The sequence below is a fragment of the Rana temporaria genome, chromosome 2 (genome assembly GCF_905171775.1).
Source record: "Rana temporaria chromosome 2, aRanTem1.1, whole genome shotgun sequence".
NCBI lineage: Eukaryota > Metazoa > Chordata > Amphibia > Anura > Ranidae > Rana > Rana temporaria.
The window spans coordinates 182,118,375-182,143,797 of NC_053490.1; the positions used below are offsets into that span (position 1 = coordinate 182,118,375).

At 38.9% G+C, this 25,423-nt stretch overlaps 1 protein-coding gene across 1 annotated transcript in view; it reads right to left on the bottom strand.

The window, feature by feature from the left end:
* The window catches only part of ABCC4 (ATP binding cassette subfamily C member 4), a 344,218-nt gene that overhangs the window by 59,592 nt on the left and 259,203 nt on the right, over positions 1 to 25,423 (bottom strand). Inside the window, exons 23-26 of the mRNA XM_040336098.1 lie at positions 23,791 to 23,901; positions 19,874 to 19,974; positions 14,244 to 14,435; positions 9,923 to 10,078 (exon numbers count right to left, since the gene is read on the bottom strand). Coding sequence (XP_040192032.1) covers positions 9,923 to 10,078; positions 14,244 to 14,435; positions 19,874 to 19,974; positions 23,791 to 23,901 — 560 coding nt within the window. The remainder of the gene's footprint in view (positions 1 to 9,922; positions 10,079 to 14,243; positions 14,436 to 19,873; positions 19,975 to 23,790; positions 23,902 to 25,423) is intronic.

Here is a 25,423-nt window from a genome sequence, read left to right on the forward strand (position 1 = left end):
GGCAGAACGAAACTGAGGCTGCATACTGCAGTGAGGAGGGTTATGTCTGGAGGGACTGCCCCCTGGGCGGGGCTGTTCAACTTAAAATAACATGTATTTAATTATCGAACATGTTTCTGCCCAGTCCTCTCCTGTAAACAGGGAACATAACTCACTTGTTAAGATTTGAGGAGCTGTGTCCATCCATGGTCGATAAGAGAACATTTTATTTTATTTGTTATAGCTAAAAGTAAAAAAATATTGCTGTTTTTTAAAATTGGTTATTTTTTTAATAGCACAAAAAAAAACAGGCAGAGGTGATCAAATACCACCAAAAAAAAGCCCTATTTGTGGGGAAAAAAAATTATATCACTTTAGTTTGGGTACATGCACGACCATGCGATTGTCAGTTAAAGCGATGCAGTGCCGCATCACAAAAATGGCCTGGCCATTAAGGGGGTACATCCTTCTGGTGCTTAGTGGTTAAAATTTTGATTTCATACATATAAAAGGATGTTGGCACTCACATGGCCACCACATGAACTCGATGTGGCGGCATGTAATCAGCACACAAGGCTCTGCCTAATGCGTTTTGTGCCACAGCACGTCCTCAGGGGTCAAAGGTGCTGACGTATCGCTGCCATAGTTAAATTGTGTACATAATTTCACCCTGCCTTGATTAAATGATACAGAAATTTTACTTTATCATTTACTCACTCATATAGCCGCGCTGCCATTTCATTACAGAATGATTTCTACCATAATGATCCAATGAAGTTTTAAGAAGATGACTTCATCTCTTATTGGACATATTAGTCTAGGTTCAGTAAAGAGAAATAATGAAATAATGCCAGGCAGTGTTCTCAGGAAATCCTGTCATGTATTAAATGGTTGCATATTAAACAAGGATTGTATAAAGATAGTAAAGCAAAAAATTAAATTACATTTTTACACCCATAGCCCTTATTCGCACTATGTAGAGTGTCATTTTTCTGTGATTTGCCCATAGGGAAGCCAATTTATTTGAATGGGCTACTCTACATGTGACAAATATGGCAAGGAACCTCAAGTATCTTTTTTGCGCATTGCACGTTTTTAAGCTGTGCGATTGCCCATGTTTATTGTGCATATAATCGCGTTCAGAAGAGGTACATCTAGGCAAAAAACGCAAACGTGACAAAATCACGTTACTGCTTTTTTGCCACGTTTAGCCTTTATCTGCTGTCAGGAGAGTTAGGTTTAGGGGTGGCCAGTGTGCATGTAGCCCTTGGAGCACCACGTCACTAGCCAGAGAATTACATCAAGTAGAGTGATAAAAGAAAGGACTGCCAATTTAAAAAATGTAAACGTTATGGTAATGTTACCTATAAGGCTGCAGTTTTTAATTTCAAATTTGCCACCATTCTGCTCGCGATTGTGAATGTGTGAATGACAAATCACGTGAATCACATTTGAGGTGCTATTTATTTGAATGACAACCAAAATCGAGATGCTGGTCTGCCGCGATAAATCGCACTGCAATCCCAGGAACCCGCATCACGGGAAGCATGTCACCCCAAAAAAGTTCAGGAGCTACTTTTGGGTGACATGCTTTCCGCTATGCGGGTTGCCGCGAGTGCAGCGCAATTTATTGCACGTCATTAGCGGCAATTCGTCATTCACACATCTGCGCTTTCAAATCACTTGCAGAATTGCGGCAAATCTGCCGTGATTCAAAATGTTGTGTGAAAAGTGTGAATGCAGCCTAAGTCTGCGGAAACCAAACAATAATAGTCAGGGAAAAAACACTAAAAGTGTAACCTGTTTCCTCAAAACCACCTTTGTGCCCAACACTGCAGTATGTCTTGTAGCATACAAGGATTTAGTGTAGTATCTACTACGGTTACATTGTTAGTGAGCCAAAAGGCAATAAGCAGTTAGATCTTCTCAGCAATGTCAGTCAAAGAAAGAAGGAAAATTTGGTGAAAAATAGAAAAACATCTTCATTGAATTGCCATGAATGGGTTGCATTCATAACAGCTGTGATTACTAGTGATACGTGTCTGGCTACAGCTAATCACATGGTACAGGGAGCTGTGATTGGCTCATATACCATGTGATAGCTGTGGGCCAATCACAGCATCACTGTATAGAAAGCACAGCTGTTATGAATGACATTCATTCATAACAGCTTTGTTGACATTGTGATCATGTGATCGAGTAGCAATCACATGATCCCAGGGCTACTCAAAGCAATTGGGTACCGGGAAGTGGACACTGCGGTTGCAGGAGCGGCTCGCTGTATGCCCCAGGCTGGATCATGTACATGTACATAATGCAGCCTGCTCGCACCACAATTATTAAATGTGGCTGCATATGTTTTCTTATTTAGGCATTTTTACTTTATTTTCACCTGATGATGCAGCCAGTGAGTCTGTTTTTCAATGTACGTTGTCCAGTCAAAGTAGAAGGAAAAGGGTTGAGACAAACCATTGGGTCAGCTTTTATTTACTTGTGTAAAACATTTATCCCCAAAAAACATATATGTAACGGTTTTCTGTAAGTGTTAGCTTGGGTTAAGCTTGAATTTATTAGTCAAGTCCACTGCCTGCTTTACTACATCATGCAGAATGCAGAGACTCTAAGACAGGAACTGTGTTACTGCCTGGATCATAAAGGGATAAAAATCCTAAGAAAGAAAACTAATGCAACCATTACATCTAAGGATTGGTAAGCTGCTATAAATTACACTTTTATTTTGGGGTTTAAAGTGATATTAAAGGCAAAAAACAAAACAATTTTTTTTTTATACTTGCCTACTCTGTGCTGTGGTTTTGCACAGAGCAGCCCCGAAATTGTTCTTCTCGTGTCCCCAGCCAGCTCTCCTGGCCCCCACAGCATGCAGCTAGCAATGATGGCACCCAAGCAGGCGCACCCCCGAGCCGCCGCTCTGTGCGTCCATACAGACATGAAGCTGCAGCTCAGCCCCGGCCCATCGCTCTCCTCATTGGCTGTCTGGCTGTGATTGACAGCAGTGGGAGCCAATGATTCCTGCTGCTGTCTTAGCCAAAGAGAAGGCAGAGTCCGGAGAGCAAGCTCTTATTCACATCGCTGGATCGAGATGGGGCTCAAACAAGTATAATGGGGGGGGGGGCTTCTGCACACAGAAGGCTACTTTTAATTTACTGAGCTAAGCCTGTACATGTATCTACTGGTCTCTAGTAACTCCGATATAAAAATTGGACTACAGAAAAGGGTGGCTTTCACTCATTTACAGTAACAGGTCCTGTTGTACAAGTTTTCAGCATACAATATAAATTTACAATACCATTTAGAATACAAATATAGAGGTATGTTCTAATGATTCACTTAAAAATTAATGTCAAATTAATTGAAATTGAATTTAAATTAAAATAAATGTGAACAATAGACACATGCATCCTGCTGGTGGTCCGTAATTAAAAACTCTACCAGTTACAGATGTGCTGAAATCTAAACAATGAAGCCAGAGGGTGATTAGGTTTTTCCATTTGTTACAATAACATGTGCATGGGCAATATTATTAGTGGCATGAACAGTTTGCAAAATAATCAGTTCTTTAATTGAGTCATATTAGCACAATGTGTTTGAAATGCTGGCCTCTCCCATTTTGATTTTGTTTTCATTTGATTTATTACCATTTTTATATGCAAAAACGTGTCATATAACAAAGAGCGATGCAATGCCTGCTTGGCATTCGTATATTTATGAATCATGACTTGAAACTGTCAAGTTAATAAATGGTTATAGGGCACAAAATCCTGATCAAACAAACTACTAGTACGTGTGCCTATGCCTCCATATATACATGTGATGGAAAGTTGCCCACAGAGCTTGATGGGGCAGAAAGAAAGAAAGAAAGAAAGAAAGAAAGAAAGAAAGAAAGAAAGAAAGAAAGAAAGAAAGAAAGAAAGAAAGAAAGAAAGAAAGAAAGAAAGAAAGAAAGAAAGAAAGAAAGAAAGAAAGAAAGAAAGACTGGTGTACAGAACCCAAGTGCCTTAAAGTGGAACTGTGACCAGGAAAGGACAATTCAGATAAATACATATTTTTACAAGCAGTTATTAAACTTTAAAACAAGCGGTCACAGACTTATGTACCTGTAGCCGCTGTGGAGTAATTCACCTTCAAACTTTTCAGCTGAAACCTTTTAGTTTCAGTTCCCCTTTGTCTCATTAAACCAACTCTTGTCAACAGTGATCTGGCAGCAGGCCATCTTTCCAATTGCTAATATAGGAAGGCGGCCAGAAAGAAGGGAGAGCGCCGAATACAGAGTCTCAACTTGAATGACATAGAGACTTATTTTAAAGTCTTTTTACTGCTTGTTAAAAAGGAGTTTCAGTTGTTTTTGTGTTTATTAAAAGTCAGCATCTAAAAAATTTGTAGCTACTGACTTAACACACACTTCCCTGTCCCACGGTCCGTCAATTTTGCCCCCCGAACCCTCGCTTCTCTCCCTCTCAACGCCAGCATCACAAGTGTGTGCAGCTGGCTGTGACAGCTTGCGGCTCCTCAATGGTCGGGCAATCTTCTGGGACCCGTGATTCTTTTTCTAGCGAAAGATCCAGTCCAATTAATGGAACACAGGATGATTCTGTTAACACCACAATAAGAGTATGGTTGGATGGTGAGACGCCTATCTCTAGTCCAGCAGATGATTTATCTGGATGTCCTATTCAACACAGAGGATTGAACAGTGTCTCTGCCACCTCAGAAGGTGATGACGAACATTCAGAAAATGAGGACTCGGTCTTACCCAACAGCCCCAAACTGTCTCACCTTAATAGGCATAAGGACTTCCTGTATCCCAATGGTCCCATGGACACATTCCTGAGTCAATGGAACAGACACCTGCTGTCCCAGTCCATACACCTGACAGATCCAATGCACGAGAGCCTGCCCTGGTAGACAAAGAGGGAGATGCTTTTAAAACCGCATCCATAGGGGCATGTCTCATGGACCTCAATTACTACAGACGCCAGTGCAAAGGGCTGGGGGGCACATTGTGAACAGGTGTCGGTTAAGGGAAGATGGCCAATCAGCACAGTGGGCATTGTCTCAGTAATCCTGGAAATTCTGGAGGCCTATTGACAGCCTTGGCCTCTCAGATCAAGGGCAACTCGGTTCCGATTCAGGTAAAGAACAGAGCCGCAGTGTCATACATTCAACAGCAAGGAGAAACCCACAGCAGTTCCTTGCTGAGGGAAATGGAACCCATCATCTAGGCAGAGAGGAATCTGAAGGACTTAAGAGCAGTCTACTTTTCAGGCCACTTAAACAAAAGGGCCAATCACCTATCCCGAAGACTCCTAGATACCAACAAGTCGTCTCTACACCTGAAGATATTCCATTGGATTGTGGACCAGTGGGGCCTTCCCAAGCTGGACCATTTTGCTACAGCAAGCAATACCAAGCTATGGAAGTTTATTTCATGTCTGCCACAACCTAGAAGTGACAGATGCCCTATCAAGCCCTTAGCTGTGCAATCTAGCCTATGCATTTCCCCCCGGCCTCATCTTGAGATTTCTCTTGAGACTTGCAATGGAAACAATAACAGGGATAGCAGTTTTGCCGTATTGGCCCATAGTTTCCTTTGGCAATAGTCTTCTGTCTTAAGGCTATCACACTCATCAACATACACAGCCATGTTTTGATAAAGTTGGTGAGCTTTTTTAATGCTTCATAATGCTTCATTTTCTGTATGTACCATTGTTTTTTTTTTATTAGGATGAAGATACTATATATATATATATATATATATATATATATATATATATATATATATATATATATATATATATATATATATAGTTATGATTGTAACAATGTTTTTCTTTCAATCTAACAATAACTAGATATATACTGAGTTTCCCTGAAGAATCGGAGGTACAGCTCTGCAAAACACATTGGATCACCATCAGTGAACTCAAATTATACACATGCTGGAAACAAGTACCAACTATCAAATCTAGCTCTGTGTTACTGTTTACACATTGCAACATGTTTTTATACTTTTCCAAGTAATTCTAATCATTTTTGTCCAAAAATAAATACAATGCTTAAAATTTTTATGACTTTGTGCTCACCTCAGTGACAACCACACACCCTCTAAAGTCATATTCTATATGGGAGTATATCTCCTTTCAATTTGTTTCTGTCAATAGCAGGATGTGGATGTGATGGCTGTCCATAGAACTGGATAACTATAGTTCAACTATAGAAAGCTATATCTGTCTAAAAAAAAATTATATATATATATATATATATATATATATATATATATATATATATATATATATATATATATATATATATATATATATATATATATATAATCATTTGGGTACAGTGTTACATGACTTCGTAATTGTAATTTAAAGTCTGACAGGGCTGAAAAACCTGGACAGGAAGGGGTGAAAGTGTCTGGTATTGACGTGATTAAATATGCCTTTACAGGTACTTTCCAGTCAAACATAGATATTACGTAAATTGACTGTATTCATATCCAGGACATATATTAGGTGCAGCTTTAAAATATAAACCTCTGTATTCTAAGCAAAGTAAGAAAGCATAATCATAATGGAACCAGCAGCACACAATATCTGTATAGACAGTAGCACATTATGTGCACATGTTCAACTCTGCACTAGTGAGATTGTGGATAAAAAAAATCTTGAAGGCCGTAACCTCTTCCAATAAGTGTTTTTCTTTCTTTTTCATGTAATTAACACTTCCAAATGACAAGTCCCATTTATGATTTCTAAACCGTCTGTCTGAATCTACGAACCTAAAGGGAAAGTAGCAGCGTTTATTCTCAGTAGAAAGGGGATATTGTTCACCAACAAAGGCTAAAGAATTTAAGTCTATGTAGGGTCTTCTTTGGAAATGAAAGGTCACTAGCTCTGGTGAGCAGCTGCACAGTGCATTAATGAAGCCTTTAGTATACGGAAACAAAGATCAGCATTAGGCTACCATCCATTTGTACTTATTTGCAAGTAACAGCATACCTATCTAACTCTGCCCATTGACTTATGTTCTTCCTATGCAAGACTGGGCTGGTAATTAATCAGCCAATATAAAAAGGGATTGTTTTTAACAAAATGCACATCACATCATATATCAAGCTTACATGAATAAAGACAGCATCCCAGAAAACACCTGCTTTACCTTCTTGAACAGTGCACTCCTACCAACATGTCTAAATACAATTACTTTTAAGTGACATGTATGTGAGTGCATTTGCCTCACAGTCAGAATTAGGGCTAATTGGAAATCCAGACATATTGTATATGGATTTTACGCTCCCCAACTTCTATCTGTTAATTTATCAGGAAAACTGGATTCATCTTATACACTTGTCAGTCATCAGTACTTCTTGTCTAAACAGGTCAATTTGGCTGATAAACTTCCTTTGCATGCACAGTTTGAGCATTGCCTGTGCAAAAGATTTTTTCAATAACAATTCATTTATTAATTTGTATGCATTAATGCACAAACACACAAATGTGCCTAAACACATCTAGCATCTATGTGCATGTGGCATTTTTCTGCTCAATAGCTCCTCTCCTAAACCTACATGAAAGAAGAAAGAAAAACACTTATTGGAAGAAGTTATGGCCTTCAAGATTTTTTTTTGTATCCACAATTTCACTAGTGTAGAGTTGAACATGATCTTTCTGAGCATAAATGCTTCTATTCAAATATGCCTGTAAAAGCTTATATGTCCATGGACACATATGCTAACAGAGATGGGCTTATAGGTAAAAAAAAAAAAAAAAACCCATCTGCATGAGCGCTTAGTCTAAAGAAGAAAAACCCTATCTAACTGGAGAACAAATGGACATAACTTGGAGGTGAGGTATAAGGAAACCTGCCAAGTGCTCCTAGCCTCTAGTACCCATCCAAAAGTTAGCCTGCTCATAGAGCTGGGCCAGCTCAAGAGGTTTAGCTGCAGAATGGGTTCCATTATGTATTTATGTATCATTTAATGATTCTCATGGAGATCAAAAGATATAAAAGATGTCAGTTATCTGCTTTAAGGGTAGGAGTACAACTCCAATTCCAAAAAATGTGAGGGTGGGGGGCTTTATAAACATCTACATAAAAACAGAATGCAATGATCTGCAAATCTCATAAATCCATATTTTATTCACAATAGAAAATAAGGTAATTTTGAAATTGATGGCAGCAACACGCCTCAAAAAAAGTTAGGATAGGGCAACAAAAAGCTGGCAAAGTAGTACTAACAAGGAACAGCTGGAAGAACATTTTGCAACTAAAAAAAGACCCCTTTCACACAAGCGAACCGATCAGGTGCGTCTGTCAATTTTTCAGGTGGACCTGATCAGACTCTTTATTCTCTTCTATGGAGTGGTGGGTATACACATACATGTGTCTACCTACACCTGGTGACATCCAATCCAATAAAAACATGGATGGGGATCCTCTTCTGTCTACCGGATTGGATTGTATTGGGTATAAACCGACTGCCGATAAAGGAAAGTAAGCTGTGTCCGCTCTGCATAAGTGGAGCGAACACAGACCAGCCATCCGCCTGCTCAGTGGGAATTCGTGGACAGATTCTAGCAGAGCCTGCTCGACTGGATACTAACTGAATAGATTTATTGGGTAGGTCCTTATATTACATAGCTTTACAGGGGAAACGATCTGCCTAGCTCAGAGAGAAAAGCTGAGTGTAATGAGACCTGAGCAGAGGAAAGGGACACCCTCCTCTATACAATCTCATATGGAAACAACTGAGGTTGTCAATCACATGTGTGTTGGAGTTCCTCTCCCCTGTCCCCTTCAATCCCTTGGAGTCAGCAAACTCTGTCAGATAGAGAAACCAGACTGCAGACAGAAATCAGACTCTGTGCTTTGGATTGATGCAAACACACACTATAGAAGAACATGCTTTGTTCTTTTTTCATGTTAGATGTTTACAACCACTTTATTCATTTTAGAATTTAAATAGTACAGACAAATATTTTATATTTTACACATCAGCAATCTGCCCATAAATAGGATTCTAGGGGGTCTAAACCTATGGGTATTTCAATGCATCATAAAGGCACAGTTTGACACAGTATATTTTACGAAGGGTTAATTTATGCTGGCACAAGTAGAATCAATATCACTAACCTACATGTTAGATTACCATGCAGACATAACCAAATATATCATTGAAGCACATGCTAAAGGTATAGATAGCCAGGAAAGTAATGCTTGTGTTTACCAAGGTGCACTAGAATGCTAGCTTACTCTATGGGGTTGATTTACTAAAAGAAAATAGACTTAAATTTGCAAAGGCAGCTGCAGTATGCAAGGCATTTTCCCTCCAGAGCTTAGTAAATATGGAGACATTTTACTTGAAAATTATTGGATGATGGAAGTCAACAGTGCTTAACCTCATTCACTAAGCACTTGGGAAAATTCCTATGTGAAGAGAACAAGAGCAACCTCAACTCTCTACAGGGATCAATACCAAATATCCTGCCCAAACTGATGCAGCACAAACTAAGTACACAGTGTCAGGCTGAGTCGCTTGTTCCGACTTGGATGCACATGTACATAAACCATTAAAAGAGTTTGGTCTGAATTAAAAGTGTAAACAGGCAATAAACTTAAAACAAAGCTAAACTCTTTAATCCTTTACAGCCAAGAAAGCTGCCATTTAAGCCTCTGTTTGATCCACAGTTGCCATGGTGCTGTACATGTAATCAGTTATGACAACAGCCATTTAATGGGTTGAAAGTTCAGTTAGGAGAACAAGAAACTGACCGTTATTATTCAGGGCATTTACCACAGGTAAATCAATTGGTTTAGTTTCACTTCCTAATAATGCAAACTACTTTTTTGGTGTTTGATATTAAGACCTAATCAGGACGAAGGCAAAAAAAAAAAGTACATACCCATAATTAAATCATACCTGGGGTATTATAGACATCTTCTGCCTCAAATCATGCAAACCAATTTCAGATGTTAAAATTTTATCAATCCAAATTTTTCCTTCAGGTTCAGCAAGACGAAAAAGAGCCGAGATAAGGGAACTCTTTCCAGCTCCCGTTCTTCCTACTATTCCAACCTGTAAATTAAACACATTGTTTTGGCAATCTACATCTTAACCCTCCAATTCATAAATATACAGTGCTGAGCATAAATGAGTATACCCCTTTTGAAAAGTAAGATTGTAATCAATCTCTCAATGAACACAATAACAATTTCCAAATTTTTGACAAAACTGAGTTTTTATAGAACATTTGTTTAGCTTATTACATGAAAGTAAGGTTAATAATATAACAGATTACAAAATCTTCAGTTTTACTCAAAATGAGTTGATGCAAAAATGAATACACCCCACAACAAAAACTACTACATCTGGTATTTTGTATGACCTCCATGATTTGCAAGGACAGCACCAAGTCTTCTACATAGTTAATCAGGTTGAAAAAAAAAGACAGTCCATCTAGTTCAACCATTAAAATAAATAAAAAAAGAATATCAAACAATCCCATATACACAATCCTATACCCCCACAGTTGATCCAGAGGATAGCGAAAACCCCCAGCAAAGCATGATCCAATTTTCTACAGCAGGGGAAAAAAATCCTTCCTGATCCCAGAGAGGCAATCGGATTTTTCCTGGATCAACTTTACCTATTAATGATAGTACCCAGTTATATTATGTACATTTAGGAAATAATCCAGGGCTTTCTTAAAGCATTCTACTGAGCTTGCCAGAACCACCTCTGGAGGGAAACTATTCCACATTTTCACAGCTCTTACTGTGAAGAAACCTTTTCCATATTTGGAGGTGAAATCTCTTTTCCTCTAGAGCAGCGGTCTCCAAACTGTGGCCCTTTGCTTGCCTCTATCCAGTCCTTGGGGCACTATTCCATCCACAACTGACACTAATGATGGGGCACTATTTCTGCCACTAAAACCGAAGGTGGGGCATCTGAGGCTGGTGCATTTTCTACTAGACACGTGCAATTAGTTTAGTTCCAAATTTTTTCTCAACGAAAAATTCAACATTCATTAATTTGGAAAGGTTCGAATAAACAAAAACCAGTTTAACAAATTTTTCGGATAATCCTAAAGAAGGAATAGCCAAAGCAACGAACATCCGAAAGAATGAGCGAATGTCTGAAAGAATGAATGAATATCCGAAAGAAAGAACAAAAACGCAAAACAACCGAAAATCCGAAAGAACAAAAATTTCAAAATCCTGAAAATTCAAAAGAATGAAAATCTGAAATTCAAAAATCTGAAAAGAACGGAAATCCGAACATTCAAAAGAATGAAAATCTGAAAAGAACAAAAAAGACACTATTAAATTATAAATGAGAATTTCCTTTCAAATTTGACTGTTAGTGAACGTAACGAATACAAATTTATCTGAAGTTACGAATTATCCGAAATAACGAATCTAAATGAATGGAACATAACAAATTAATAATAAATAATAATTTTTTATTATTATTTTGTTACGTTGCGTTCGTTATTTCAGATCATTCGTAACTTTGGTTAAATTCGTATTTGTCACGCTCACTAACAGCCAAATTTAAAAGGAAATTTCAATACCTATAATTTAATAGTTAGTTATTATTCGTTTGTTAGTTATTATTTCTGAATTTTTACAAATTATTAAAATCACAAATACTGCATCTAAATGAATGGAACTTGACAAATTCAAATGTTTCCAAAAAGTTATAAATCTATTCCAAATAACGAATTACGATCATAAAGAATTACCCGAAAATCGACAAAAAATTTTTTTAAGCAAAACACATTGCCTATTTTCTACTCCCACTGGCCTTATTCCGGCCCTCCTAATCTCTAAAAGGACAATAAACTGGCCCTTTATTTAGAAGGTTTGGAGGCCCCTGCTCTAGAGTAAAGAGTGCCCCCTTGTCCACTGTGTTGACCGTAAAGTGAATAACTCAACACCAAGTTTACTATATGGATGCCTTAAATATTTGTACATGCTGATCATATGCCCCCTTAACCTCCTCTTTTAAAGAGAGAAACAATTCAGTTCCTCTAATCTTTCCTCATAGCTGAGCTCCTCCATGCCTTTTATCAGTTTGGCTGCCCTTCTCTACACTTTCTCCAGTTCCCCTATATCCTTTTTTGGAAACTGGACAAAACTGAACTGCATCTTCCAGATGAGGTCTGACTAATGATTTGTACAGGGGAAAATGCAAAATGATCTCTGTCTCGAGAGTCCATACCTCCCTTAATATATAAGAAAAGAACCTTGCTTGCTTTGGAAACCGCAGCTTGGCATTGCATGATATTATTAAGCTTATGATCTACCAAAACCTCCAGATCCTTCTCCACTATGGATTCCCCCAGTTGTACTCCCCCTAGTATGTATGATGCATGCACATTCTTAGCCCCCAAGTGCATAACTTTACAATTATTCTAGGCACTGAATGAACAAGTTGGCGACATATTGCAACATCTATCTTTTTCCATTCATCAAGACCGACCTCTTTTAGAGCCTGGATGCTGGATGGAGATTGATGCTCAATGTATCTTCAGAATTTCCCATAGGTGTTCGATTGGGTTCAGATCAGGAGACATACTTGGTCACTGTGTGTTTTAGATCATTGTCATGTTGAAAAAGTGCATGACGACCAAGAACACAGAGTGATGGTAGCATATTTTCTTTCAAAATAGATCAGTACATCTGTGAATTCATGATAACATCAATGAAATGCAGCTCCCCAACAACAGCACTCATGCAGCCCTACAGAAGGACACTGCCACCAACATGTTACACTGTAGGCACCATGCATTTTCTTTGTATTCTTCACCTTTGCGACGCCATACAGTTTTGAAGCCGTCAGTTACAAAAACATTTATGTGGGTCTCATCACTCCAAAGTACAGAGTCCCAGTAATCGTCTTCTTTTTCAGCATGGGCCCTGGCAAATTCAAGGTGGGCTTTTTTGTGCATGGGCTTTTGGAGAGGCTTTCTTTGTGGATGACACCCATGCATGCCATTCCTCTGCAGTCTATGCCATATTGTACTTTACAGTACTGGTGCTAGTTAAATTTAGGGGTAGATCAGAGTAATTAAACTCTGATCCAGATTCTTAAATGCAAAACAGGGTTCTCTGTCTCAGCTTAGCTGTGCTGTGGGCTTATTCTGTTGTACTGGGGTGTTCTTCCAGCCCCGGTGCTGCAGGTGGCAGAAGTGGAGTCAAGGTTTGGGTGCTCTTTCCCAGCAGCCAGCTATGCATGCTGGGGAGGGGTATTTATGAGGCGGATGCCATTCGGTCTGGTTCTTCTTCGTCCCAAGCTGTACTGCTGTTCAGGGGGGGGGGGGGAGTCTGAGGAGCGCCATTGAGAGGCTGGCGATCCAAAAGGGCCTGAACGAGACCATAGGGGATCGAGGTAACCGGACACCGAGGGATTGATCACCTGTCAGTCGGTACCTGGGCGACAAGTTGAAGGAGATCCAGACGTAACTCATCCAAGGAGGGATACCTCAGAGAACTCAATCCAGAAGGGGGCTTGTGGCAAAAGTACCTTTCTGAGGCTCAACGAGGGGAGTTTGTGGTAGAGACTTTCTCCTCAAATTCAAGTTCACCAAGGAGGGTCTGTGGCAGAGACTTTATGCTACAATTGTCCGAGTGATACTCTGGCTGCCAGTTCAGTGAGAGAGGCCTGTCCAGGTATGCTAAGCCCATTCCGGCGGAGTGGCGCATAGAAGGGTTACTTTTGGGAGCAGGACTGTTTCCTATTATCACGCCTAAATCTGCTATTCCCCATTCTTCTTCAACTTTACTTTCCTCACCATAAGTTGCTGTTTTTACCTGGCTGGGTAATAAAAGCACTGCAAAGAGCACCTGTCGTGGACATTCCTTTACTTCTACTTTATACAATATGCAACATTAACCCCTAGGAATTTCGGAGGAGCCATGAGGCAATATGCAGCCCAAAAATCCAGCAGCTCCTCCAGGGGTAGTGCTACATTTGCTATAAGGTGAGCAGCAAGGATGCAAGCATTGTTATGTTAGCTTTAGTCCCAACAGTTCTGCTAGCTAATATAAGACATATATATGAAGGGTCCTTTTCGAATTTGGGCCTCATACATACTATGCTCAATGTACAGTAAAATATATAGCATAATAACTTTTTGTAGCAAGCAGGAGACATTTCAAAGACAAAGTTACAAATTAATTATCAATGCATAATTATTAGAATGGTCTCTCCCAGCATTAGGATGTTGACAAAATACCTTTTCCTTTGGTCGAATTAGGGCAGTTAAATGTCTCAGAACCAACGGGCCATCCAAACTGTAGGCGAAATTGACATTTTCAAATGCTATCATACCCTTGCTTGGCCAGTCAAATGGTGGACGTCTTTTAGATTCCCACTCAGCTTCCTTTTCCAACTGGGTATACTCCATGACTCGTTCGACTGAGATCATCTGCAATAAATAATGTACATTATATCAGGTTACAGCAGTATTACTATTATGGTTGAGTCTGTGTTAAGACCTTATGATCATTGCTATATTGCAATTCACCCTTAGCAGCCACCTTGAAGGCACTTCGTATGTGTGACCTGGTAGTTGGCTGTCCCTTAGAAATTTAAAGCCCAAGTGATTTCATAGAAATACTCAGACAGACACCATACTAACAGCCTCTATTATTATAGTGTAATCTCAACTCTCCTGGTACAACAAGCAACCATAACATTATGACTACTGACAGGTAAAGCGAATAACAATGATTAGCTCATTACAATGGCATCTGATAGTGGGTGGTGAGATGTATTTGACAGTAAGTGAATATGTTGTCCCTAAAGTTCATGTGTTGAAAGAATAAAAAAGGGCAAGCTTAGGGATTTGAGTGACTTTAACAAGGTCTAAATTGTAATGGCTAGATGACTGGTTTAGAGCTTCTCCAAGACTACAGCTCTTGTGGGATGGTCCCAGTTTGCCATGGTCAGGAGCCACCAAAAGTGGCCATAAGAAGGAAAACCAACAAACTGGTGACAGGATTATGAGCAGTCAGGGCTCACTGATGCCCATATGGAGCGAAAGCTGGTCCATGTATTCTGATCTAATAGAAGAGCCATTGTAGCTCAAATTGCTGAAAAGGGTAATGCTGGTTTTGGTAGAAATATATCAGATCACACAGTACACCACAGTTTTTTGTTTATGGGGTTTATTAGCTTGATGATAGTGCCAAAACAGAGAGTTTACTGCCCACCTTTGTTTAAAAGAAAGTCAAAAAATTCATACAGGTATGTCTTCCCACACAGGGTGTTCTCCCCATTACTATGAATCAAACAAAACATTCAGCCTCCTGGCTCTCTTGAGGCAGCTTTACTGCTCAGAATACCTCTTCAGGATTATCGACCATTAGTATATTTTTGGTCCTCCTGACTTCCTAGCTGCTGTGTCCCTCATGGACTCTCTCGCAGGCTCGGACCTTGCTCTGTCCTGCCCTAGACACCATGATTCACACCCGCACCACGGCTGCCTTCACACACGGACCCCCTCAAGTGCGTGGGGCTTTAAGCGCCAACTCTCATTTGAAGCCAATACACACCTGTGCCATTAGTGTGCCCATTTCTGACAAAATCTGGTATAAACCACCATTTAAAAAAATATGCACAATATATACAGTATCTCACAAAAGTGAGTACACCCCTCACATTTCTGTATATTTTTTATTATACCTTTTCATGTGACAACACTGAAGAAAGGTCACTTGGCTACAATGTAGCAAGTGTACCCAATTAGACATTTTCCCTCCCCGGTGTCATGTGACTTGTTAGTGTTACAGGGTCTCAGGTGTGAATGGGGAGCAGGTGTGTTAAATCTGGTGTTATCGCTCTCACTCAATCACACTGGTCACTAGAAGTTCAACATTGCACCTCATGGCAAAGAACTCTCTGAGAAAAATAATTGTTGCTGTACATAAAGATGGCCTAGGCTATAAGAAGATTGCCAAGACCCTGAAACCGAGTTGCAGCATAGTGGCCAAGACCATACAACAGTTTACCAGGACAGGTTCCACTCAGAACAGGCCTCGCCATGATCAACCAAAGAAGTTAAGTTCACATGCTCAGCGTCATATGCAGATGTTGTCTTTTTGGAAATAGATATATGAGTGCTGCCAGCATTGCTGCAGAGGTTTAAGGGGTGAGGAGTCAGCCTGTCAGTGCTCAGACCAGACACCACACACTGCATTAAATTGGTCTGCATGGCTGTTGTCCCAGAAGGAAGCCTCTTCTAAAGATGATGCACAAGAAAGTCCCCAAACAGTTTGCTGAAGACAAGCAGACTAAGGACATGGATTACTGGAACCATGTCCTGTGGTCTGATAAGACCAAGATAAACTATTTGGTTCTAATGGTGTCAAGTGTCTGTGGTGGCAACCAGATGAGGAGTACAAAGACAAGTGTGTCTTATCTACAGTCAAGCATGGTGGTGGGAGTGTCCCATGAATGCCAACGTGTACTGTGACATACTGAAACAGAGCATGATCCCCTTCTTTTTCAGAGACTGGGCCACAGGGCAGAATTCCAACATGATAACAACCCCAAACACACCTCCATGATGACCACTGTCATGCTAAAGAAGCTGAGGGTAAAGGTGATGGACTGACCAAGCAAGTCTCCAGACCTAAACCCTATTGAGCATCTGTGGGGCATTCTAAATACTGAAGGTGGAGAAGCGCAAGGTCTCCAACATCAACCAGCTGTGTGAAGTCATCATGGAGGCGTGGCAGAGGATTCCAGTGGCAACCTGTGAAGCTCTGGTGAACTCCATGCCGAAGAGGGTTAAAGTAGTGCAAGAAAATAATGATGGCCACACAAAATATTGACACTTTGGGCCCAATTAGGACATTTTCACTTAGGGGTGTACTCACTTTTGTTGCCAGCAGTTAAGACATTAATGGCTGTGTGTTGAGTTATTTTGAGTGGACAGCAAATTACACTGTTATACAAACTGCACATTCACTACCTTATATTGTAGCAAAATTTTATTTCTTCAGTGTTGTCACATGAAAAGATATAATAAAATATTTACAAAAATGTGAGGAGGGGTGTACTCACTTTTGTGATTATATACAATACACACAGATATTTATAATATTAAGTGAAATAATAACCAACTGAAAAAAAGTAAACGTGCACAGATGAATGTCAGGTCATTATATTCCAGCATCCCACACTCCTTGGCACTTAAGGCACTCTAATTCCATCTATCAAAATATAGCACATACGACTCCCCATTAGGAGAATTCATTTCTTTATCAGTGGCATTTTTGGAACACAATTATTTTGTTTTCAATGGGATATACTATCTGCAGTGCTGTTGGGCCTCGATAGGGGGGTGCATTTTCCCCATCGCTGGCCAACCTCTATAGGAGCTGGTGGGAGGAGTGCTTTCTTTTTTCATGTCGCAATCTATATGCTTCCCATATCTTTTGGTATGGGAGGTATATAGATGACCTGATCACGATCTGGAATCTCACACATGCTGCAATGTTCATTTGTGACGTATTTGAACGACAATACTCTCAACCTTGAATTTACATATGAGCATAGGAAGGACACCATAAACCTTTTAGACATCACACTTCGAGGCAGACAGGAAACAGATTATTGATACCAGAACTTTCCGCAAACCAAGTGCAGGAAATTCCCTACTCCTGCTACAAGCTGTCACCCCTCCCACACTATTTGGTCGATCCCAGTTGGGGAATTTATTAGGGCCAGGAGAAACTGCTCCACCTTGGATAGCTTCTAAAAAGAGTGTCAAAATATTTCTAAACTTCTTAGAAATCGTGGCTACCAACAGTGGAATATAGATAGAGCCATTGCCTCCAATAAGAATAGAGATGATTTAATCTCCAATAGAAGTAAATCCAAGACAAACTATACGAGAGGCAATGGCAATCACCCTGTAACATTTGTAACTACCTTCTCCAATCAAATTAAACAAATAGTTAATAAATATCTCCCTGTTTTAAATGCAGATGGTGATCTGGCAATGGCTGCAGATTTTCTTGCCGCCTGGCATGCACCCTGGACAATTCACTTTTCCCCAGCTATTATAGGTCAGCCTTACCTCCCAAAACCTGGCTTAGTACCACAGGCTCATACAGCTGTGGTCTGAACGCCTGTAGATACTGCAGTAAACATAATAAGTCCATTACTTCATATCACAATGGCAAAACATTTAAGGATTAAGGATTTTATTAATTGCAGTACAAAATATGTGATATATGTAATTGATTGCAGCTTCTGCAGGTTACAATATGTAGGATGCACTACAAGGTCTCGGTGGACTAGGATAAGTGAGCATTATAATGGTACTGCCTCAAGCAATATAAAAAAGATGTCTAATGTATCAAAATATTTTAAAACAATGCATGATGACAAAATGACCCAATTTTCCTTCTGGAAACAGGAACAGGAAGTGAATTACAGATGGGATGTGGACTTATTCCTTAAATAATGCAATCCCCTTCCCTCATTCCTTTCTGTCATTATGCTTTTCTGTCTCAGTTCCTAAATTTCTAGTCTTCACTAACTACATAGTATTTTTGACTTTTGGTGAAACATGTGGTACAAGGTCCTTTGTCTCTCGTCTTATACACAGTGGTTTAACATAATGTGATATAAACAATTACACATGGGCTACATGTACCAGCATACTGATTATTTTTTTCTTCTATGATTTATCATTATTGATTGTTTTTTGTGACCTGTGTGTGTAGAATGATCATGTATTTTATTCCACTGTGTTTTTATATCTTTTGAAACATGTCATGTGATGTATATCTGTTGTTTCAATCCTTTTCCTGCATTTTCGCACTTTGATATTAACCTCTTAATCGCTCAGTTAATTGCTTCAATTTACCATGCAAATAGATTTTGGGGTGGAGCTTATACAAGTATAAATGAATTATAATTTTTATATTCCACCTTTCCTATATAAGGCTGTTGCCGAAACGCATCAGCTGTTTGGCTTGTCAGTTTTTGTAGCCAACCATTAAAATCACTATATGGACTACAGAGTTGACGACTCAATCCTTTTAATTGTGCATTGATGAATGTCCAATAGAGAATGGGCTACAATAACTAATTAAAGGTGCTTTAGTATAACAAAGTGCTTCATTAATAAAGTGCTCTTATAAACTGTCCAGTGCTTCAAACACAAAGAGCTTAGTGCTATGCCTGTTATTATTCTTGTCCTCAATAGTAACAGGTGTTCCTCCCAAATCCTAAATTTATGTTGCTGCCATCAATTTCAAAATTAAATTTTCTTAGTACATTTTCCTATTTTGAATATTTTATATGTATTTCTATTGTGAGTAAAATATGGGTTTATGAGATTTGCAAATTATTGCATTCTGTTTATGTAGATTTTACACAGCATCCCAACTTTTTTGGGATTGTACATATGAGACACATAGTAAAACATCCAATAAAGAAATCCACTTTTTGTATCCATCTATCTTTGTTTGTATCTTAATATTGTCTCAATGTGGAGAGGGGATTTTTGCCAGGAATGGGCGATTTTATGCTGGTGAGGTTTCTGGGGCAGAGAGCTATTTGATGGAGCGATTACTGCTGTGGGGGTACTTGTGGGAGGAGCTTTTTTTCCCCAGGAGATTGCTCTTGATTTCTTAGGGCTTGAGTGGTTCTAATGGGAGGAGCTCTTTGCTGGAGTGAAGTTTCAAGTAGAAATGGGATTTAAACTGGAAAAATATAGCTTTTTATAACATTTTAAAAGTAGCATAGAAGGCATTTAGTGCAAACATCTGGATTTATACATCTTACATATTCAAAAGGCATAATAGTTGGCCAATATCTTCACACATTACATTTAAAAAAACTTACTAGATTTTCAACTTCTGCGCTTTGCCTTACTCCCCACTGGAAAGATCCCATAATTGTTATGGCGTAAGAGAGCGCCAAACCAACCTGTCCTGCTTCGAGAGCTGTAGGAATACAAATTTAAAATTTTAACATTTCACATTAAAGGCTAAGTTCACCTTTTTTTGGAACATATTACATGTTCTACCCATATTTATTATAACAAGCTTAGGGTAGGCCATAGAGAAGGAAATTTAATTAATTAGTATCGATATTCCCATCGCACACTTTCCTGGATAAAGCTATTAGGAGTAACGGGTGCTGTAGCAACAACCAGCTGGAACGGAAAACATCTCAGATCAAAAGCACATATTCACCAGCACACCATGAATGATTGTCAATTACGCCCAAATCTTTATTGAAGAATGATCACATCACAGAACACATAGTCAGGCCTGTGATATTCCAGTTTTACATACCTATCACAACCCAAAGTTATTCTGGTAACTGTGATTCCCACAAAAAAAACATGCTAACACAGTAAGAACATAGAAACCACATACAGATAGTAATCCAAGTAATCAAACTTAGGACTTATGACTACAAGGCAACAGTGCTAAATATTTAGCCATCATATGTGATACAATAGAAAGTAATAGCAATTACAACATATCACCAAGATAGGTCTGGCACAGCAGGCGGTGTGTCAGACTGCTGTAGAGATGACTACTCCACTCACAGAGTGAAGTTGTCCTCTGTTGCTGTTGCAGAGTAATAAGAGAAAATTACTTTTCTAAAGGGGAGAAGAGGGGTGATTTATCAACTTCCCCCCCCCCCCCCGCACCCAAAAAAAAAATGTGTGACATAATACTGCAACTATATTGTTGCCCACTGATTTAATTTATACTATTTGTACTGATACTTCAAATTGTGATTTAAAGATGTAAGCTCTGGCCAGCTAGCAGGGATTTACTTTTAACTTCTACTGTAATTCTTAATTAGACGCAGCAGAGCAGTTTTGCACATGAGACAGTGTCTAGGAAACCTCCATTCTTTTTGACCCAAAAGTACCTATCAGTCTCTTCACATCATCATATCCAAGAAAACCAAAAAGGTGCCAAAATCATATAAGTGCAAGCAGCAATATGTGTAGTGACTGTTAAAAAAAAGTGTAAAAAATAAATGTAAAATCCATAGAGGAACCAAGTTAAAAACAGCAGCTCTCAGTGTTTCAACGAACAGCAGAAACATCCAACAGCGAGGAAGTCTTCTCAAACCAAAGTGAGCGGTCAACAGAGAAGAGAAACCACCAAATACCAAGGCTCAGATGCACTACAACACCCAGGTGTTACAAGCAGGAGCTTACCAGAACAAATTGACCACTATGATATAGTTGGTTATAGCGTGAACATTTTTTTTTTCTTTTATATAGCCATATCCTACTTATTCCTGTTTTGAGAACTGGATTACACCAATGTTGTTGCTACAGGGGGGGTTCTAGGAATAGAAAGAACTACCTGTTGATAGCTTGCACCTCAACCGATATGGATGCTGCCTTGATTGCTTTAAGTGCTATACTATTAACAACTGGCTTTCTGTCTAAACTAAAAGGTTGCCTGAGTCAGGGTCTGCTTTAGGGCCAACAATTCTCTGAAGTTCTGAAACCCCAGAGCAAATAAATAATTTCCATGACTTGGCCAATGACTTACTCATCTATAGTTTTTAACATATATATAATGTTATAGTTTCTCACAGCCAAACTGGTTCTAAGCATTTTATCATAACCTCATTCTAGACAATTGTCATATATTAACAAAATTTATAAGCAACTCAAGTATCTGTTGAAAATTAGTTCCAATCATTGAAACACACACAATCATTTAATCACTTGAACTTGTCTTAAATAAACATTTGTGGAATTGATGGAGCACTCAACTAACAATATAAATATCCAAACTATCAATACTGATTATTCATTTGTTTTTGAACAGAAAAAGTTGAATTGCCTTCTGCTGTAGTACTAGAAAAACTGCAAAGAGGACTGAATGAATAGAAATCAATACTAAATTGATTAAACCGTGCTCCTTCCGTATTAGAGTGCAAACATGCAAAAGTGATTTCAACTGAGCACCAACATAATAGTATGATAATGTGTATAAAAAAATCCAAAACACAAAATAAGTTCATAAGGGCAAATAGTGAATATTCAAACAATGTATCAAAGTCTTCAGACAATGTATCAAATTCTTCAGATAGTGTACACAATCTTCAAATCCCTGCTGGACAGTAGGCAAATTTGACTGAAATATCTTCCACCACCATCACCTGTCACGCATCCTACTCACCAGACTTCCATGACCCTTAAGGGTCCTTTCACACGTGCGGACCGTTCGTCCGTTTTTTCATACGTCCGTTTACAGACTGCAATGCTTTCCAATGGGACAGCGTACGTTAGCGGATGAGCATCCGCTAACGTCCGTTAACATCCGTCTCCGTTAAGCTCCGTTTTTTTGAACGGAAGAAAACCCTATTTTTCCTTCCATCAAAAAAACGGAACGGACAAAAAACGGATGTTAGCGGACGATCCGTTTAACATCCGATCCGCTAACATCCGTTTTTCATCAAAATATGTAATAAAAATAAAGTTCTAACAACAAAAAAAAAAACGGATGAAAAAACGGATGAAGAAACGGATGAAGAAACGGATGAAGAAACGGATGAAGAAACCGATCAACTGATGATAAAAAACTGATCTAAAAAACGGTCCGCTCGTGTGAAAGGACCCTAATACAGGTAGTCATAAAGCACATATGGGTATGTATATCCAGCATGAGTTGTGCACGATCCCAATGATGATCCCAACGTTTAGCCGACCTCCAGGACCCACACACCAAAGTGAATCCAGATCGCTTGAGCACGTTCCCAGGAAAAAATAATTTGAAGGGAGTTGTCCAATGGTTAGTGGGAAAAATTAAAAAGAAAAGGCTTCCATAGTGAAGTATGCCACAGTTTTATTCCAAAAAAACAGGTAAAAACAAGATAAAAACAGCAAATTCTTGCAGCTTAAAAATCCATGTCCATGGAAACGCTGTGGTGCGTTCCAGCTGCGCTTTAAAAACAGGTTGACCCCTGAAGACGGTGTGCACCAACGAAACCAGTAGGGTGCTTGATTGTGATAAGTCATTTCCGCCATTTTTGAAGCGCAGCTGGAACGCACAGCGTTTCAATGCACATGGATATTTAAGCTGCAAGAATTTGCTGTTTTTATCTGTTTATTTTGGAATAAACTGTGGCATACGTTACTTCACTATGGAAGCCCTTTCTTTACGATTGAAATTTTTCCCACTAACCATTGGACAACTCCCTTCAAATCGTTTTTTCATGGGAACGTGCTCAGACGATTTGGATTCCCTTTGGTGTGTGTGTCCTGGAGGTCGGTTAAACGCTGGGATCATCATTGGGATCATGCACAAATTTTTTATATACATATTATCATACTATTATGTTGGTGCTCAGTTGAAATCACTTTTGCATGTTTGCACTTTTTTTACGGAAGGAGTGCAGTTTAATCAATTTAGTATTTCTATTCATTCATTTTCTTTTATACAACATGCTGCTCCTTACCAACATTCACCTGTTTAATTACTCTAGTTGTTGTTACTAATTATCCTTCCACTTTGCGCTGGTTCTGGGGTTTTTAACCCCTCATTAACATGTAGAGGACTGCCAAGGTTCTAGTTCTGACATCTAATTTTATAGTAAAATAAATTGACTGATCATAAGCTCCCAAGGCAGTAAACTGTTCCGTTAAATGTGGACAAACTGTCCTCTTTATAAGACGAGTATGAACTACAGTGCATCAATTTAAACAGAATTACCATTACTTAGAATATGTATTTAAAGAAAGGTTCGTGCCATAGTCCTTGCAAAACACAACTTACTTTTTGAAAGAATTAGTGAACCAAAGGCAATGGCTATAACAAACAAGGCGCATATGGCATCCAGACGCACTGCAAGCCAACGGGATGTCGTCAGGAATAAAAACCAGGCCTCTAAAGAGAAAGCAATGAGTGTGATATAATGTGCAAAACAGTGCTCAAAAAACAAATGTTTCATTGAAGCCAAAATATGTTTGACATTTTAGTTTTTTTCATTTACACTTGTGGCAGAAGATGCTTTGTAATTTAACAGATGAAATGGCACTGACGTGTACATAAAGCTATGCTGACAGCCTACAAAGAAATAGAGGGACTGAAATACCAACTTTTTGTAAGAAAATGCTGAATCACACAACTGAAGCCCTGGGCACTTGGTCACATCATTTTTGTCAAGTGCTTGGACCTTCAGACATCTGACCAACATTAAAGCATGCCTGGAGCAACATTTTCCTCAGAAAAATGTGTATATTCCAGTCCTTTTTGCAAACCCCCCAATAGGATGGGATATATGTTTGTTTATTATTCCATAAAACCCAGCCTTGTGGGTGTCTATTTATAGTTGTCTTTCTCTCTAGTTCAGAATCTCTGCAACTATGTTGTACTTCAGAAGAACAACTGACCTCCTAGTTACTTCTCTGACTAATGCTCTTCTTGCCATATCACTGAGATTTTGATATTGTGGTTGAGCAATATTCTTTCCATATTTTTAAAATGGATTTACTGTTGTTCTGAAAGATGTTAAAAGTTTGAGATGCATTTTTATAACGTGACCTTGATAGTGGCTTCCTCTGAACTTTATCCCAGATTAGTTTTGATGGCACCTTGGTCCTAATGATGCTGTTTATTCTAAGATCATGTGACACTATTTACACATAGGTGGATTTCTCTCAATTATGTGACTTTTCAAGACAACTGGATGCAACATCTAGGAATTTTACATAAAGGGTTGAAAATATGTAATTGGGATGTGCAGTTTTTTTTTTCATTTTCAAATAATTTTGAAAATGGTGGATTTTTTTTCCTCTCTTTGAAATTTTGGAATTATTTGTATATAACAATGACAGAGTGATAATTAAATAAATTTTAAATTACAGAAGTATCCTTATTTTTGAAAATAAATGTTTGCATTATCAGTGGTAAATTCTAAGGTAAACACAGGGTAGACAAGAGTTTTATAGATAACCTGATACTAAGCAGTGGCTCAGGCATGTTCAGATAATATCCTTTCCTGCTGGGCAACTGTCAAAGCTGACAGCAAGTCATTGGTGGCAGAGGCGTTTACCACACTGCCACCACATGTATGTATCTGTACATGCGGCTGCAGGACGGGGAATGCCAGCAGGTAAGCTCATGCAGGTTTGTACTAATGTCTAAACTCAAGTAGGAAATTCATTCCTACTCACAAGGTTCTTAGGGTTAGCTCCAATTCCTTGTTACAACCAAGGGAAATATGCTAAAAATATGAAAACCAATGATTATGTGTTATGCAGCGATATGAATATAAACACGTCCTGGACTAAGCTCAGCTCAGCTTTTGCTTTGATCAACTCCAATGTTGCTTGCAGTTAGGTTGCATACAAACGTTACGTTTACACTGAGCAGCCGTGCAAAGCAAAACTTAGCCTACTAAGTGGGC